The following is an 18,513-nucleotide window of genomic DNA, read 5'->3' on the forward strand; positions in this document are numbered from 1 at the left end:
ATGTCTCTTCTGGAAGAGTCTGAAAGACATGATTCAACGGCTTTGAGGTGTATGGCTTCTTCCTCAGTAAAATCACTAAATATACAGTGTTTGATAGGCACATCAAGTCTTTCAACAAACTTATCCTTTGTTTCATCGGCTTGCAGTCTCCCTTGATCAAAAATGTACCTTTCATAATCAACATTTGACATTGGATTGAACTTGGTATCCAATACTTCTTTGATGCGATGGTCCAATATTGCCTCAGTCTGCGAGATCTTCTTAAACACTTCTTTTACTTCATCACCACCAATGTTCTTTAAGTACTTAATGATTTTCTTATCTTATCATCTGATTCTTTTATGACATCTATCACATCATCAAATGTGTTAATCCATGCTTGCCACCTGGTGCCAATGTTCTGATTTTTGGCGGTGTCAAATGGTGGTTTCAGGAATAGACCTGAATCATACCTTGTACTCTTTTCTACTGCTGTTGAGAGCATATGCTGTTCTGACGACTACCTCTGTTCATTTGGACCTGTAACTTCAGCAAGCACTGTCAGTGAGCTTACATTTGGGTCTTCACTCCTGATCTGAGATTATAGATTGTCATCTGCTTGTTGCCGGAGAGTAACTGTTCCATTTCTCACATTTGGGCATTGTTTCAATCACTGCCTTTTGCATTTTGCTTTTTATTGATGACAGCTCTGTGCTATGATGTGGCACAGTATCTCTTCTTTTTTACCAGTGGGTTTCTGGTGGACTTTCAAAATGTGCTACCCTGCAGGGCCTTCACATTCTTTGAGGGCCATGTATGGGCTGGAGAGGGGCTTCAACTTCTCACATATCACTTTCTAACAGCTTCTCATCTATTTGGGTGCATGTGGCTTGCACAAGCAGTTTGTTGTAGCATTGCAAACTCTGAGAGAAAGCAATCTTGTTTCATTTGAGGCATGGATCCCCTACTCATCTACCAGTTGTAGCATCCTTCCCAGCTCTGAAGCATACAAACAAATATGCCACCTACAGAGCTCTGTAACCGACATCTTAATTCTTCAACATACGATCACAAATTCCACTCTGATTATTTCATAACTGATAATAACACCTGAACACCTCCCAGAAAGTTATGTAATTCCTCTATTAAGTCCACCCAGAATTGCACGGTTCCTAGCACACATAGTCTCACGAAGTCACAGCATCTTCACTACTTTTTTTTTATCTTTAACAAAAAATGAACGAGTTTTTGAGATTCTGCATAGAGTAAAGCATTCTTCCAGACCAGACCATAGCCCCTTATTTCTCCTGATCTATTGGCCTGCTGCTCAAGGGCAAGCGGAAAATAAAACAATCTTACTTTGATGAAGGTGACAATGGTTGTGGTTGAATAATGTGTGGTTGCTTTCTTGTAGATGTCTGTGGTGTCATTAGAGGAGCATATATTTCTTGTTCCAGTTGATCCGACTTGTTTAGCTGTAAAACTCTATTTTTCTTTCTTTCAATTTGTAGTTGAGGGGTGGATATTATTGATTCCTGCTATTGGTTTTCCAGCTGTACTTTGGTGGACAGTTGTGCTGAGTTTTTTTATATTTATTTTCCATAATAGGTCGGCCCTCTGGTGGAGTGGCTGTACTTTGGTTGGCGGTTGAATATTGTTTTGGGATATTTCCTTTTTATAACCGATCGATCATATGATGGTTGTGTTTATGTAAGACAGTCCATGGTTGTAAGCAAATTACCTTGTTGATGGTCACACACTGCATCAGCTGCAAGTTTTCAGGGAAATAGATTAATTCTTCCAGGGACACTGATCTAGTTTTGCAGGAGTTTCTGTTATTAACATAAATACTATAGTGTTATTCTGTGTATGTTCTGTGTATGTGTGTTTGGGGCTAAGGGCTGACTGCTTATTTGTTGGTGGTAAACCCACTTTGCTGTGTTACTTCATCTCTCTTAGTATGTAGTATATTTGGGTGCTAGATCTCTTATTCTCTTTGGCCTGGGATATGCCCATGACTTGGAACAGGATGCAGCTTAAGTAAAACTTTACAGATGAATATGTTAACACTGTTGGAAAGATTTCCTTGATATTACAGGGGGAGTCTAGTGGGATGTAAATGTTCCCAGATAAATGTCTGGTTCTTGTGGTTGTAACTGCGTAGAAATGTTCATCCATGCATGAATTTGGTCTATTTTCGATTGTGTTATGTTTACTAATTATGCGTTGAAACAACAAGGGGACCCAAAGGATACAGCCATGGACCTTGGGAAAGTACTTTATCAACAACAGTGGTCCATTGCAAAGAGTAATTTTGGAGAGAAACAATAAAATATAGACGCAGTCGTAGCTATATTTAGTAAGTAGACCGGCCCAGCCGGGCGAGGGCCTGTGTATTATTATAGAAAAAGATTTTTGAGACAATGTTACAATATTACAAGGAGAGGCACAAGCCTGTGACCCACAGAACACACTTACAAGATGACATACAAACGGAACATACAAGGCTTGTTAGGCAAGGAACAATTGGTTAGCGACACTTCCAATACAATTTTGTCAAAGTGTCACTGCAGAATAAACCATTTTATCTTTACAATCAAATCTCAATTTTTTGTGGTAGTATAAGGTGTCAAAGGAGTGTCGACGGCGTTTCAATTCGCTATTTTAGATCACGCAAATCATCATCAGGACATGAATTTATGCCTAAAATAAGCCAGATTAGCCACGGGACCGGAGATATTCATCAGCACGGATGTGGCTAAGAACCTTTCAATGAAGGTAAAAGGAGAAAGAATCTCGTAAACTGCTTCGGACAATACCAGTATAGCAGGGACGAGTGCCCTCAATGCATGGCGGGCTCTCGGGTCGCGGTAATTCTAATTAGGAGCCAGTAAGTAGAATTACCGCGACCCGAGAGCCCGCCGTGCATTGAGGGAACTCGTCCCTGCTATACTGGTATTGTCCGAAGCAGTTTATTGAGATTTGATTGTAAAGGTGTTATGGTTTATTCTGCAGTGACAAGCAACACTGTGTTGTCTGTGTAGAGATGTGTAGCAGTAGATTTGGAGCCTTATTATATCTCATATACATAGAGTGTAGGAAAACCACCAAATATTCGTCCATGCCCAGATCTAGGAGCATAGACCACAGCTTGGGTCTCTTGATGAAGTCAAATGCGGAAGTTAGGTCTAAAAATGCTATATGCAGGGATCCCGCCTTAGATAATATATATTTCTCAACCACCGGTTGTAAATAAGGCAGCAAAACAAATTTGAGGTGCACCCCACGTGGTGCTGTTCACACAGATGTTTCAGCGAGGAACAAGTTCCCAGTCCTACAAATCAGCACGAGCAGCGTGACATGCTGATTTCCAGCCGATCGCAGAACTATGCTGAAACACGCTGAGTTTTCATGCAACTCTGCAGAATTTCACAGAGGGAAATTCTGCGAGTTCAGCCCACACCTATTATTTAATAGCAGGTGTAACTTTCCTGTTGATACTGACACTGGTAGAGAACCTGGGTGAATTATTCTCATAAACTGGTATTAAAAAGTGAGGGGATGTAGTCAGTATGTCCCGGACCTGTCAGTATTCTGATGTCTGTTTGCGTTGATATTATATTCCAGTCTTTGCAAAGCTCATTTAGATCTCGCTTTCATTCTTCTGGGCAGTGCGTCCTAAACAATTTATAATCACAACCATATTTTTAGAACAACGGACATTTGTGGCCCACATAGCCCTAATGAACTTAAAGCAGGGTGATTTTTAGTATAAAGAAATGAATTTGCTGCCGGCAATAATGTCCCCTGCTGGCCGGTGTATGGGGACCTTTTGGGCATTGTCAAGGAGTTGACCTATAGCCTGATCATGCACAATCTGGTAGAACACAGTCAGGTTTTTGAGCCTCATGGACTTTTTTCAGCTTATATTAAAGACAATCAAATGTGGGTATAGTTTGCTTCATATTCCTGTTGGGGCAGCTAGCTAAAATCGAGCTCCTTTGATAGGGTATGCACAGTACTCTTTTTTTTAAGTTTGATTTATTGAGAAAAAAGAATAAAAAGGGGGGGAATAAGGGAAGGGGGGTTGAGAGGAGAAGAGTTACAATAGGTGGATGGGAGAAATAAGGAATATAATAATAATACAAACATCATAAAAAGGAAGAATTACAAGCATTAAAAATTATGAACACATCATAAGTGTACTAATACATTAGATAAAACATACTATATTGAGATTTAAGAATTTTAATGATCAAATATTAAGGTAAAAACAGGAATAAGAAAATCATGGGGCTTACGAACTTCAACTGTTTCAGGATCAGGAGATAAATGAACAGGGGCAGAGGAAGAGAGGTATGTTACTAAAGGGAGCCAAATTAGATCACGTTTGATAGGGAGATGGGAGATACATAGTTGGTGTCTAAGCGATGATTAAAACAAACTGCATTCCACCAAGACTGATATGAAATATTTGCAGCCTGTTTCCAGTTAGATGTGACAATATGAAAAGCAACAGCAATGAAAAGGTCAAGTAGAGGGTAGTGGTTGGGAGAATGAGGAAGGTTTGATGAGAGGGAGCCAACAAATACTAGTGAGGGTGAGAAGGGGACCTGAAAATGGAAAATCTTTTGTATTTGCCGCCAAACAAGCAGCCAGAATTGGTAAGTAGGGGGGCATTCAAACAACATGTGTTTAAGATCGGCAGAGAGGCAGGGACAAGACCAACAAGTAGAGGGAGTGTCTGGTGAAAAAGCGGGACAGAGCAAGTGGAGTAAATTAAGTTCTGTGATAAATTAAAAATACAGTTTGAGTGGTGTTAGCAGCTCTAGAGGTCTTATGAAGTTTAGTCCAAATTTTATCCCAAAGAAGTACAGGCCAATTCTGAGAAAAGTCTAACTCCCATGCAAGTTCAATGCGAGATTTCACTCTATCCGTAGTAAAACGGAAAGAATTATATAGGGCGGATGCAGAAGGAGAAGTCTCCAGTAAAAGGGAGGTGGATTTGCGATCTAAAGGAACATCATTAGAGGGTGAAAGAGATTGAAGGTAGGAGAGCAAGACTGGATAGAGGGAATTGTATTGCAAACGGGTAGAAGCAGGCAAGGAGAAAAGAGATTGAAGATCCTTGAAGGAGAGAGGCGTACCTTGAGAAAGTAATTGAGAAATCCAACATATTCCTCGAGAGTGCCAAGTTTTCCAAAAATGGTACGATTACGGATTTTTAGAAGAGTGTTATTCCAAATTGGCTGGTCGTGTATGGAGAGGAGTGACGGATAGGATGAAGATAAGTAGGGAGAGAGAAGCTGAGGAGAATGTGAAAGAATAGGCGAGCGAAAATGGGTTAAAGAAGACGTAAAGAATAAGAATTCACGGAAGGTAAAAAGAAGAAATGAAAGAAGATTCCATGCTTCGCCAGACAGGAGGATAATGAGGTAAGATAGACGAAAACCAACAAGTCGATTGCTTGAGAGAGAAAGCACGGTGATACTGTTTGAAATCCGGAAAACGTACTCCAGAGTGAGCTTTGTCTTTACGCAAAGAAGCAAGAGCTATTCGAGGATGTTTACCGTTCCATAGGAACTTCAGTAATAAAGAGTCAATCTTCTTGAAGAAGGAAAGAGGAATGTGTAAAGGAAGCATAGAAATAGTATAGAGAAGCAAGGGAGATAACATCATCTTTATAGAATTGAGGCGGCCCCACCAGGACAAAAAGAGCGGATGCCAGTGGATAATAGCTGCGTCCATTTTCTTGTAAATGTAATCAAAATTTAATTTGAGAGTATCAGATAAAAGAGGAGCAAACCAAACCCCTAGGTATTTGATTTTAGATGGTTGCCATGAGAAACCTGTAGAAGCAAAGAGATGTTTCTGACAAAGAGGATTCAAAGGTAAAATCTCACACTTGTCGGCATTCAAGCGGTATCTGGAAACTGCAGAGAATGAAGAGACCTGTTGAAGAAAGGAGGGAATGGAGGTGGCAGGGTCAGAACAATAAAAAAAGAATATCATTGGCATAAACCAAGAGTTTGACTTGTTAGGGACCAAAATGAAAACCAGAGATAGTATCATTTAAGCGAATCTTAGTAAGGAAAGGTTCTAAGGCTAAAACAAAAAGTAAAGGAGATAAGGGGCAACCTTGACGAACCCCTCTTTGTAAAGAAAAATAATCCGAGGACATCCCATTAACAAAAATAGAGGCCTGAGGGTCAGAATAAAGCAAAGAATCAATAGAAATGAATTTAGGGGGAATACCAATCCAACGTAAAGCCTGAAACATGAAGTCCCACCCTATCCGATCGAAAGCTTTCTCCACATCAAGAGAAATAGCTGCAAAGGGAAGAGTCAAGGAAGAAGATTTGATAAGAATATTAAGAAAAACACGGGAGTTATCAGAGGAGAGACGTCCTTTGACAAAGCCAGATTGTTCTGGACCAATTAAATCAGGCAAGAGGGGATCCATATGAAGTGCTAATATTTTTGCTAGAATTTTGTAATCAGTGTTAACCAAAGATATCGGTCTATAATTTTTGCACAGGGAATGATCCTTATCCTCTTTTGGAATTAAGCAAATTAAGGCCTGTTGAAAAGAACCTCTACAGGAACTGGCAGCAGAGAAAGATTGAAATAAGAGAAAGAGTTTGGGAAGAAGAAGAGAGGCAAAGTGGCTATAAAATTCAATAGTAAACCCATCAGGACCTGCAGATTTACCGTGACGAAGTTTGGACACAGCATGAGAGATTTCAGAAAGTGAAATGTCTTGTTCTAAAGCATGAAAGTCAACATGTTAAACCGAGGGAGAGGGAAGAGAGTGAAAGTAAGAAAGAAGATCAGACGTTGGAACCTGTTCTGGGGTATATAGAGTATCGTAAAATTTGGCAAATTCAGAAAGAATATCTTTATCCTTAAATGTGGATTCACCGGAAGAAGTCTTGATAGATTGAATTTTTGTATGTTCCTTACGAATCTTTAAGTAATTGGCTAGAAGTTTCCCCATCTTGTTCTTACCCCCATAATATCTAGAATTACATTTTAGCAGAATGTTAGAGGCAGCGTCTGTTGTGAATTTGTTAAAATAAATTTTTGCGTCAATAAGAGCTTTAAGAGAGGTATCAGATTTGGAAGCATACTAAGCAAGTTCTAAAGCTTTAATATCAGCCAAAATTTTCTCCGACTTGGCCTCTCGAAGTTTCTTCCGTCTAGACACAACATGCATAATAAAACCCCTAGAGGCTGATTTGAATGAATCCCAAACCATAACAAAAGGGGAGTCAGGGGTTTGATTTAAAAGAAAAAATTCCTTGGCAAAGGCAGTGAATTTGGTACAAAAGGAAGGTTCCAAAAGTAAAGCATTATTAAATCGCCACCTGCCTGAATGAGGAGAGAATGAGAGTAGGTCAAAGTCTACAAAAACTGGGGCATGGTCGGAAAGTAAGATGGAGCCAATTTCAGAACGGATAGCATGTTGGGACAGGGATTTACTGAGAAAAATGTGGTCAATGTGGGATTGGGATTGATGAGGGGGGAGAAGAAACTGTACTCTCTAACATCTGGGTTGCATAGTCTCCAAATATCTACTAAGGCATTATTTTGAAAGGAGTTCACAAACTGTGTATGCATTCTAGAGGGAACAAAAAGTGACTTTCGAGTGACGGTCAAGAAAGGGATCAATAACCTGGTTACAGTCTCCGCCGAGAAGTATGTAATCTCCAAGAAGGGAGGACAACTTGGAAGAGATAGTAGGCCAAAAGGATCTATCGATCCCAGTAGGAGCATATACATTAAAGAGGGTGAGTGGGATGTTATCAATGAGTAAATTAACGATGAGCCAACGGCCATCAACATCACATTCATGAGTAATCAATGAAACATTTAACTTGTTATGTATCAAAAGTACAACACCATTCTTCCTAGAACTTGTAGGAGAACAAAAAACATGACCCACCCAACAACGTTGAAGTTTCAAAACTTCTGGTTCATCAAGATGAGTCTCTTGAAGAAGTCAGTTTTAAGTCTTGCTAAATGTGAGAGAACCCTCTGTCTTTTGATGGGATTTGTTAATCCCTTAATGTTCCATGTCGTTACACGGAACGTAACAATTTAGAAAAACAACTGAGTGCAACATGCATAGTAATGCATAATAAATACAATGAAGAACAAATGAGAAGAATGGAAAGAAAAAGAGAGAAAAGGAGGAGAGGAACAGAAAAAGAAAATAATAGAATGGGTTTGACGAGGGAAATATCTGAAGGAATCAGAGAAACATTAGGAAATAATGTAGAGATCCACAGTGAAACATGACTTGACTAAGAATAATAGTATATAAAACAGTAGAATGATTTAATAAACACTCATAATAACAAGGAAGGCAATTAGTACAGAACAAAGCAACATCAAGGAAGAAAAGCAGAACCAACAATCAAACAAGATCAGGAAAATGACAGACAGCAAACAACAAAGCTATTCAGCCAGGCCTGGAGGTATCCATGACATCTGGATTCTGTTGACAAATGAAGGCTTGCAGGACCTCTTCATACGTGATTGTTCTGTCTTTGTACGTAACCTTGAAGAGACAAGGGTGTAAGAGACCATATCTAGCATTAAGAGTTCTTAACTGAGGGCTCAGGTCTAAAAACTTTTTCCTCCGATCTGCGGTGGCTTTGGAGACATCCTGTGAAATATAGAGACGGTGACCTTCCCAGATGATTTACTTCTTGAGCTTGGCGGCTGAGAGGACCTGCAGGAGGTCGGTATATTGCAAAAACAGCATGATAACACCTCTAGGCTTGGTAGCAACTTTAAGGCCAAGACGATGTGCTCGCTGAATGTTAATGGTGGATAAGGCCGGAGTGTCTAGTATTTTCGCAAGGAAAGATTGGAAAAAGATGGTAGGGTTGGACCCTTCTCTGAGTTCTGGAAGGACTTATAAGCGTAGGTTGTTTCTGCGATTTCTATTTTCCAAATCCTCGGTTTGACGCCTGAGTAGAAGGATTTCAGCCTCTATGGAAGGAATGCGGGAGCAAGTAGAGTGTAAAGAATCCGAGGACTGTTCCAAGGTCATGACACGTGAATCCAAAGATGTCCATTTCTCTTGCATGGCCTGCATGTTTTTTGTGGTGGCTTGAAGGCACGTAGCTCCTCCACAATGAGGTCCATAGAGGAAGATGAAGAGTTATTCCCAGGAGATGGCGGATCCTTCTTCAGACGCTTGGATGAAGTCAAGGAAGATTGTGTCTTACCTCCATTCTGAGCTTTAGGAATAGCCCCATGGGCCGAATCAGACTTCGAGGATTTGCTTTCCTCCATTTCCTTGGTAGGAGAGTCGGAATCAGAACCAGCAGGAAATTTAGGTAAAGGAGTGAGCTTCAGAGTACGGAGTTTCCCCATATAAGGCGATCAGAACAGAGGAGCAAAAATAAGAAGCTGGTGTAAAATAAGAAAACTCCTCAGCATCAAGCTTGTGATGGCCAGTGATAACACTAGGTAGGAGAAATAAAGCACAGGAACGAAACCAATCAAAAACGTAGTACTGGAGGCAATTGGTGAAGTGAAACTTCCTGACGATGTGCCTCAGTGCATAATACAACAGAAGCACAAATTAGTGATGAAAAAGCGTTGCAGGAATATAGCATATAGCAAAGTTCATATAGGCGAAGAGGAGAAGTCAGTGAAAGTTGAAAGGTTGCACAGTAGCTCCAAAATGGCCCTCAGACGCGTCACTGGCAAAGCATAACAAAGAGGATGTCTTAAAGAAAGCCAGAAGCAAAGACAATAAATATCACTATTGAGGGTCAATGCTGCAGAGAGCTTAAGCTAAGCAGGAGAGAATGAGGACAAGCATGTGTGCGAACAGACCATCCGCTGCTAAAATCTACTGTTGGTGCACAAAATGGTGACTGGAGCTTGGAAATGAGGCCTCACACAACTTGCTTGACTTGCACAGAAGACCTCGTAATTGGGAGACTTCCTGACGAGGCATTGTAAAGTACAGCATAATAGAAGCGCAATTGAAGTGCTGAAGAGCGCTGCTGAAAAGGACTACATAGTTGTTGCTGAAAGAATGAAATTTAGCCTTATGAGTCTCAAAATGCCTCATAGAGCAGCACAAATGAAGTTTGAGGAAAAGGGCGCCTCCAAGAAAGCCAGTTGCAGAGTCATTAAGGCTTACCACGAAGTGTAGCACTGTAGAGGCTGTCAGGCGAGCAGAGGAGAGTCAGCAGAGGCATGTTCAAAGAGAAAGCCGGCCGGCCGTCGCTGGAGTTTGCGGCCGGAGCTCAAAATCGCGGCTGCAGCCGTGGAGCAGAGACTCCTCGATTACTTTGTCGCAGGTCCGCAAAACCGGGAAATAGTGAGGGCGCTAGGCTCTCCTCACGTTCCGATGCACGGGGCAATGTTCATTGCGCAAATAATCGTAACTTAAAGTGCCCGTTTGAGGAGACGGGAAAAGGCTGGTGACGGAGAGCTCGGTTCACGCCGCCATCTTGGTTGGCGTCCAAGCCACGCCCCTATGCACAGTTCTCTTAACATTGACAAATATGCAGAATATGCTTTTCTGTTGTTTTGCAGATCATTTGCCTTGGCCTGAGTTCAGGGTTTCAGCCTGCAATATATTTGTCTTGTCAGCTGCCCACGCTCAGGGCAAGAGCAGAACCTACCTATGCAGGCAATTTATTTGAATTACTTGCAGGCCAGTTACACTGGAAGAACAGTAGGAATGAGTCAGAGTCACTCACCCTCAAAGCTTGTGTTAAATTTGAAACTCACTCCCCATCAGTCCTAATGGTAAAAATGCTTGACCATTTCTGATCTCGTGGAAGATGGGGCAATATGAACACTTTGAACTATGTCATCGATTAATCTGCTATGACATGATTTAAATCGGACGATGTTGTGAACACAAACGCACCACTGGGCAAATGTACACTCCTATCAGCTGGTGTCATGTTGCATTTACTTTGTAAACACAGTGGGCCTCATTTATGAGGCCGTGCGTCATTTTTACGCCGCCGGTGCCTCACTTTATATGACGCACCAGTGGCGTAAAAAATGCTCCTTGTTGCGTCATATTTACAAAGTGACGCATCTAGATAGATGCGTCAAATTACTTTTTTATTACTGTCTTATGGATGGATGCATGGATAGGTGCTGGTTGGATGCATGGATGGGTGTATGGATGGATGCATGGATGGGTGGATGAATGCATGGTGGATGGATGAATGGATGGGTGTATGCATGGATGGGTGGATGAAGCATGGCGAATGGATGGATGCATGGGTGTATGCATGGATGGGGGGATGACTATATGGATGGATACATGGATGGGTGGATGAATGGATGGCTGATGGATGTATGCATGGGTGTATGCATGGATGGGTGGATAACTGTATAGATGGACGCATGGATGGGTGGATGAATGGATGGCGGACGGATGGATCCATGGGTGTATGCATGGATGGGTGGAAGACTGTATGGATGGATCTATGGATGGGTGAATGAATGGATGGGGGATCGATGCACTACTGGGTTGGATGAATGGATGGATGAATGGGTGGCGGATGTCAGGGTGGATGGATTCATGGATGAAGGATGGTCGGAAGGCTGTGTGTGTGGTGGGTGTGTGGGTGGGTGGATGGATGAATGACGAATGGATGAATGGATGGCTGTATCTGGCGGATGGATGGATGCATGGGTGTATGCATGGATGGGTGGATGACTTTATGGATGGATGCATGGATGGGTGGATGAATGGATGGCAGATAGATTGATGCATGAGTGTATGCATGAATGGGTGGATGAATGGATGGCGGATAGATGAATGGATGGCTGAAAGGATGGATGCAAGGATGGGTGGATGAATGGATGGCGGATGTATGAAAGGATGGCTGTATGGATGGATGCATGGCTGGGTGTATGGATGGATCCATGGATGGGTCGATGAATAAATGGCGGATGGATGAATTGATGGGTGTATGCATGGATGGGTGGATAAATGAATGAATGCTCAGGCTTGCAGATGGGGATGGGGAGCAGCCATATGGGGTGTGAGTGAGCGCGCATGGACATACAACATGCATTGTGAAAATTACCCTTGACCCATGTGGAAATTAAGACACATACAAAAGAACACGTTTGAACCTTTTTATTTTGTGTTTACATTGCATTAATACCAAATACTCAAACAAGTCAAGATCTTTTATTTTCTTTACATTCCATTAATACCAAAATACTTATTATATGCTTAACATTGCATTAACCCTTTTGATGCTGATGACGAGCTCAGCTCGTCATGATGCACAGTTGAGCTGTGCTGATGACGAGCTGAGCTCGTCATGAAAGGTGCAAAATCACTCTTTCCAGCACAGGGGGGGAAAACGCCCAGCAGCCAAGGTGTTAATATCAAATACTTCAAACATGAATAGGTATTTAATATCATATAGAAATAAAAAACACAAACAATAACACAATCCATTAACAATTTAAGGGTGGTACATATCCCCCAAAAAATTTAAAGAAGATAGGATGTCCAATTTCTGGATAGGATTATGATACACAACAGCAAGTGCCACTTTTTTTACCCAAAGGAATTAAGTATGTGTGCGATGGAAGATAGGTAGTCACACGGCACAGACAACGTGAACATTTTTAATACTGCCAAAATTCGGGCAGAAATTTCTGTGAACGGTGAGAAAAACGTGGGTGTAGATTACCTGCTAAACACTGTGAGATGCGCATTTCCTTGTAACTTCGTTCCCTTTGCAAAATCTCAAGAAAACTGCAGAAATTAGGGTGCGGTTTTCCAATACTTTCGTTTAAAGAGTTGTGCCAACACTCTATGGCATTGTTTGTTTTTGCTCCTCCCTCTAAGCATGTAGCAGTTCCACCAGTCCACAAGAAAACACAGTTTCCTCCGGCAACTTGACCTGCTTAAATGCCCAATCCATGTGTCTTCAAAATAATTTAATATTGGTGCCAATTTTTCTTTATTTACCCCAAAATATTCAGACTGTGTAATCGATGTGTAGCATTCTTCCAGATAGATTTTTAAGCTGAAACTGTAGTTTACTATCAGACACATTTTTTTTTAATTTTACGCCAAATAGCCTGAGAAAAGTGGAAAAAACTTCCTTGTATTTGGATATCCATGTACAATTTCTTTATAAAATTGATCATGGGTAATTTGAAGTCCATGATTACTTTTCTCGGACTTTTGTTTGGGATTTTGGCTTGTAGGACTGACAAAAACTCAGTATACGTTGAAGATTGTTTGTCTGGTAGTAAATTGTAGACTAAAGGGGCTATAATGTTGTTAATGTACCCGTGAATGGTATAGATTTGGGTGAAAGTGGTGGGCGTGCTTTTAAATGTGCCATCCATCATCCACACATCACTGTTCTCCAAGCGGTTGAGATTACGGGGGGTGCTAAATATTAGAATGCGCTTTTGACAATTTTCATTGTCATACATAAGAAACGGTTAATTGAAATTGGTAACACAGAGTTCAACAGGGATTGTAATATCCCCAAAAGTTTGTGGTGCCACGCATTTTGGGATCCTTAGCATGCTTCTGATGTTGGATCATTCTAAGTAAGTTGGGGATGGCAGGCATACTACTAGCCACATGTTCAGTAATGTTTTGGGATACCTCCCTTAAAATGACACCATAAGGGTCATTGGAGTTGCCTGCAATCACTTTATTTCATTTATCGTTTCTCGTACTTCAATAGCAGTTACAGAGGCCGAGTGGTTATGGTCTGTGCTCCTTAAAAACACTCACCCAGAGTAACCTCTCGTCCTCTGCAATCGCTCAAATAGTATTGCACACACTTACAATGACCCCGTGGCTCAGAATTTCTCTCCTTACAATATATATAACTGCTGTGTTTGAGTAGACAGTTTCCTCTGCTTGAAGTTATATGTTTCGCCATCTTTGGATCAGACATTTGCTGTAGAAAAATTAAAAAATGCATTACCAAAATGATAAGAAAGACATTGGAAAAATGGTAGGAAAGACATTTTCTGTAGGAACCCAAAAAAAAATGCCTTTTAGAGATGATAAGAAAGACATTTCATGTAGGGACAAAACATCAACATGAAATTTTTAAATTGATAAAAAAAACATTTACGATAAAGCCGGTCACTAAATGCATAAAGCACTGCTAAGAAAACACAAAAAATAAGCCTTTTATTTCATTAAGAACCAAACACATTATTTTGGTGGGATAAAAAATGGACAAATAAATTCTAGCACAGCATATCTAATTTGGCAACAAATCACATTGCTTGACTCTTTCAGTAACAACAGACATTTTTACCTTTTGTGCTACTCTGCTGCACTTAGCGGAGAAACTCCAAATCTTTGCTTGCCTTGCACCTCCGTTAACTTGCCAACTCTGCAACAGCAAGTAACAAAATTAGGTTGGCGGTGGCATTATTACTTCGGTGTATCAAATACACATTTGGGAGTTGCTTCGCCAAACAATTTTGTGTCGTCAGAGTTAGGCCAAAATAACATTAATGTACCTGTATCGTTGATAAGAAATACATTTGCTGTAGGAACAAAACATCAACATGCATTTTTAAAATGATAAAAAAAGACATTTGTGATAAGGCCGGTCACTAAATGCAAACAGCACTGCTAATAAAACACACAAAAAAGCCTTTTATTTCATTAATAACCAAACACATTATTTTGGTGGGATAATAAATGGACAAATATTAATTCTAGCACAGCATATCTAATTTGGCAACAAATCACATTGCTTGACTCTTTCAGTAACAACAGGCATTTTTACCTTTTGTGCTACTCTGATGCACTTAGCGGAGAAACTCCAAATCTTTGCTTGCCATGCATCTCCGTTAACTTTCCAACTCTGCAACAGCAAGTAACAAAATTAGGTTGGGGTGGCATTATTACTTAGGTGTATCAAATACACATTTGGCAGTTGCTTCGCCAAACAATTTTGTGTCGTCAGAGTTAGGCCAAAATAACATTAATGTACCTGTATCATTGTTATGAACAGGAATGACTTTGTAGTTAGTATTTGGATATCCACACAAAGCTTCGCGATTGTGGCCCCCTATTTTAAGAGACAAAATAAAGATAAGTAAAATGTAGGATATATCCAGCCAATCCGTCAACAATGTATGCAATCCACCAACCCATCCAGCCACCAACCCATCATCCACCAACCCATCCACCAACCCATCCATCCATCAACCCATCCATCCACCAACCCATCCATCCACCAACCTATCCAGCCACCAACCCATCAACACATCCATCCACCAACCCATCAACCCACCAACCCATCCATCCACCAACCCATCCACCAACCCATCCATCCACCAACCCATCCATCCACCAACCCATCAACTCACCAACCCATCCATCCACAAACCCGCCAACCCATCCACCAACCCACCAACCCATCCACCAACCCATCCACCACCCATCCACCGACCCATCCAGCCACCAACCCATCCAGCCACCAACCCATCAACAAATCCATCCACCAACCAACCAACCCATCCATCCACCAACCCACCCACCAACCCATCCACCAACCCATCCATCCACCCATCCATCCACCCATCCATCCATCCATGCATCATGCATACATCCATCCACGCATCCATCATGCATCCATCCACCCATCCATCATGCATCCATCCACCCACTGCATCCCCCCCGACCCCTCTAAATATAACTCTGCTTTTCTGTATATAGAGATATCTGTAATCACTAGTATATGCAGTAGACCTTTGTACTCTACCATTCCTATGTGAAACGCTCTTGCAGTATATCCATTCATATCCCTTCCCGATTTATATAGAGATAACTATAATCAACAGTCTCTTCTTTGTCTTCTTTGTACGACAACATCTAGTACATTTGCAATTTTTTCATATTTGTATCTTTTATCTAACACATGTAATCCAAAGTCCTTATGTTTTGCAACTGGTTCTTATGTAAAGCCACCTTCGGGTAAAGTTCACGCTATATAAAACCGCATTAAGTAAAACTTTACCAAAAAAATCCACCCATCCATCCATCCATTTGGGCCTAGGCTTAAGTATTAGGGCTCAAAGCAGACAGAGAAGGGACAGTTTACGAAGTCGAAGCAGGGTTGGAGTAGTTTAGGGATGTTGGGGATAGTTTTTAGGGTTCAAGGCAGGGGACAGTTTTAGGCCCCCAGGGAGGGTAGGGAGCAGAGTGAGAGTACTTCACGGGGGTAGGGGACAGTTTTTTTTTGGGTTCAGGGCGGGGGGCTGGGGTACTTTTTGGGGCATGGGCTTATTTTAAAGCGGCTAAGGGCAGGGGGAGAAGGGAAACTTTACAGGTAGTTTAGGAATGTAGGGAATGGGGTTCAGGGCTCAGGGTAGGGGGCTGGGGTCGGGGTAGTTTTGGGGGCAGGGCAGGGGGAGAAGGGATAGTTTGCAGGCCAGAGGGCAGAAGGCCACAAAAAACGAGGGAAACAGAGGGCAGAAGGACACGAAAAATGAGTGATACATAGGGCAGAAGGGCATGAAAAACGATGGAACCGAGGGCAGAAGGGCACGAAAAACAAGGGATAAACGATTGAAACAGAGGGCAGAAGAACATAAAAAGGAGGGATACCGAGGACAGAGGTGCACGCAAATAGAGGGGAACAGAGGGCAGAAGGGCACGCAAATAGAGGGAAACAGAGGGCAGAAGAGCACGAAAATAGAGGGAAAAAGAGGGCAGAAGCCAACAAAAAACTATTGTAACAGAGGTCAGAAGGACACACAAAACGAGGGATATAGAGGGCAGAAGGGCACAAAAATCAAGGGGAAAACGATTGAAACAGAGGGCAGAAAGACACAAAAAAGGAGGGATACAGGGGGCAGACGTACACGCAAATAAAGGGGGGCAGAAGGGCACGCAAATAGAGGGAAACAGATGGCAGAAGGGCACGAAAATAGCGGGAAACAGAGGGCAGAAGCCCACAAAAAACGATTGAAATAGAGGGCAGAGGGCATGAAAAATGATGGAAACCGAGGGCAGAAGGGCACGAAAAACAAGGGGGAAACGATTGAAACAGAGGGCAGAAGGGCACAAAAAAGGAGGGATACAGAGGGCAGAGGTGCACGCAACTAGAGGGAAACAGAGGGCAGAAGGGCACGAAAATAGAGGGAAACTGAGGGCAGAAGCCCACAAAAAAACGATTGACAACAGAGGGCAGAAGGACACAAAAAATGAGGGATACAGAGGGCAGAAGGGCACGAAAAATGATGGATACTGAGGCAGAGGGGCATGAAAAAGAAGGAGAAAACTATTGAAACAGAGGGCAGAAGGACACAAAAAACGAGGGATACAGAGGGCAGAAGTGCACGCTGAAAAAGGGGAACAGAGGGCAGAAGGGCATGCAAATAGAGGGAAACAGAGGGCAGATGGGCACAAAAATAGAGGGGAAACAGAGGGCAGAATCCCACAAAAAATGATTGAAATGGTGGGCAAAAGGACACAAAAAACGAGGGATACAGAAGGCAGAAGGACACAAAAAACGATTAAAACAGAGGGTCGAAAGACACAAAAAACGAGGGATAAAGAGGGCAGAAGTGCACGCAAATAGAGGGGAACAGAAGGCAGAAGGGCACAAAAAACAAGGTAGACAGAGGGCATAAGGGCACAAAAAACAAAGGGGAAACGATTGAAACAGAGGGACAAAAGCTGTGTGCCTAGCGGCTGCCAAACAGGACATCAGCGCAAACTAAACAATGCTGCAAGCGTAGGCCTTCCCTCTACTGCCACGGATGCACAAATCAGAGGGAGGCAAAGCAAGGACAATGCAAAATAGTACAGACTTACTGATTCCATAGTCTGTCCACAGGTCACGACACAGGCACAAATGGCTGCAGACACGATGGGCAATACAATATATACCTCCACCCCCCCACAAACCCATTGGCTGAAAATACTCAAACATTGCGTTGTCATGTCACGCGATGTTAAATCGACAATGTGACACACGATCCAATTACATTGCCGCATTTGCGTCGCAACTACGTGTGATGAGATAATGGCCGGTGTGATGGCCTTTGCAATGTAATTGCCGCGATTAAAAGTGCTGCAATAACATTGTGTGAGACGGATCGTCATACAACCTATTTTTAACATTAGCACTGCGGAGGAGTGAGGTACAAATCGAGCACAAGTTTTAAATGTGCTATGTACCAGGTCTTTCGTGACTCACCACATAATAACAGTTTGGGAAATGCTGCTATATGGAATATATATTGCATATTGAGACACATGTATGGAAAACCTAATAATCAACAGAGATCTGTTTTCCCTTTATGCATTGTACAGTTCCACCGAAAAATAAGACTCTGAATGGAGTGAAGTGCCCCACCTGTAATGCGACTGGTTCCCTGGCCTGTGAGGCCAATGGATTTGTTAAATGTGTTGGGGAGATGACTAACTGTATCTACATGGCAGCAACATTTTATCGCTCAGGTAGGTGCCTCAAAATAGAGGTGATTTTTATATTCCTTTCTTCTTGAACTCAATGT

The 18,513-nt window shown here is 41.9% G+C and overlaps 1 protein-coding gene across 1 annotated transcript in view; it reads left to right on the forward strand.

The window, feature by feature from the left end:
- The window catches only part of LOC147700983 (uncharacterized), a 151,510-nt gene that overhangs the window by 123,049 nt on the left and 9,948 nt on the right, over positions 1–18,513 (forward strand). The window contains exon 4 of the mRNA XM_086929285.1: positions 18,311–18,457. Within this exon, the coding sequence (XP_086785411.1) occupies positions 18,311–18,457 (147 nt within the window). The remainder of the gene's footprint in view (positions 1–18,310; positions 18,458–18,513) is intronic.

Source organism: Lissotriton vulgaris, chromosome 7, assembly GCF_964263255.1.
Source record: "Lissotriton vulgaris chromosome 7, aLisVul1.2, whole genome shotgun sequence".
Classification (NCBI taxonomy): domain Eukaryota; kingdom Metazoa; phylum Chordata; class Amphibia; order Caudata; family Salamandridae; genus Lissotriton; species Lissotriton vulgaris.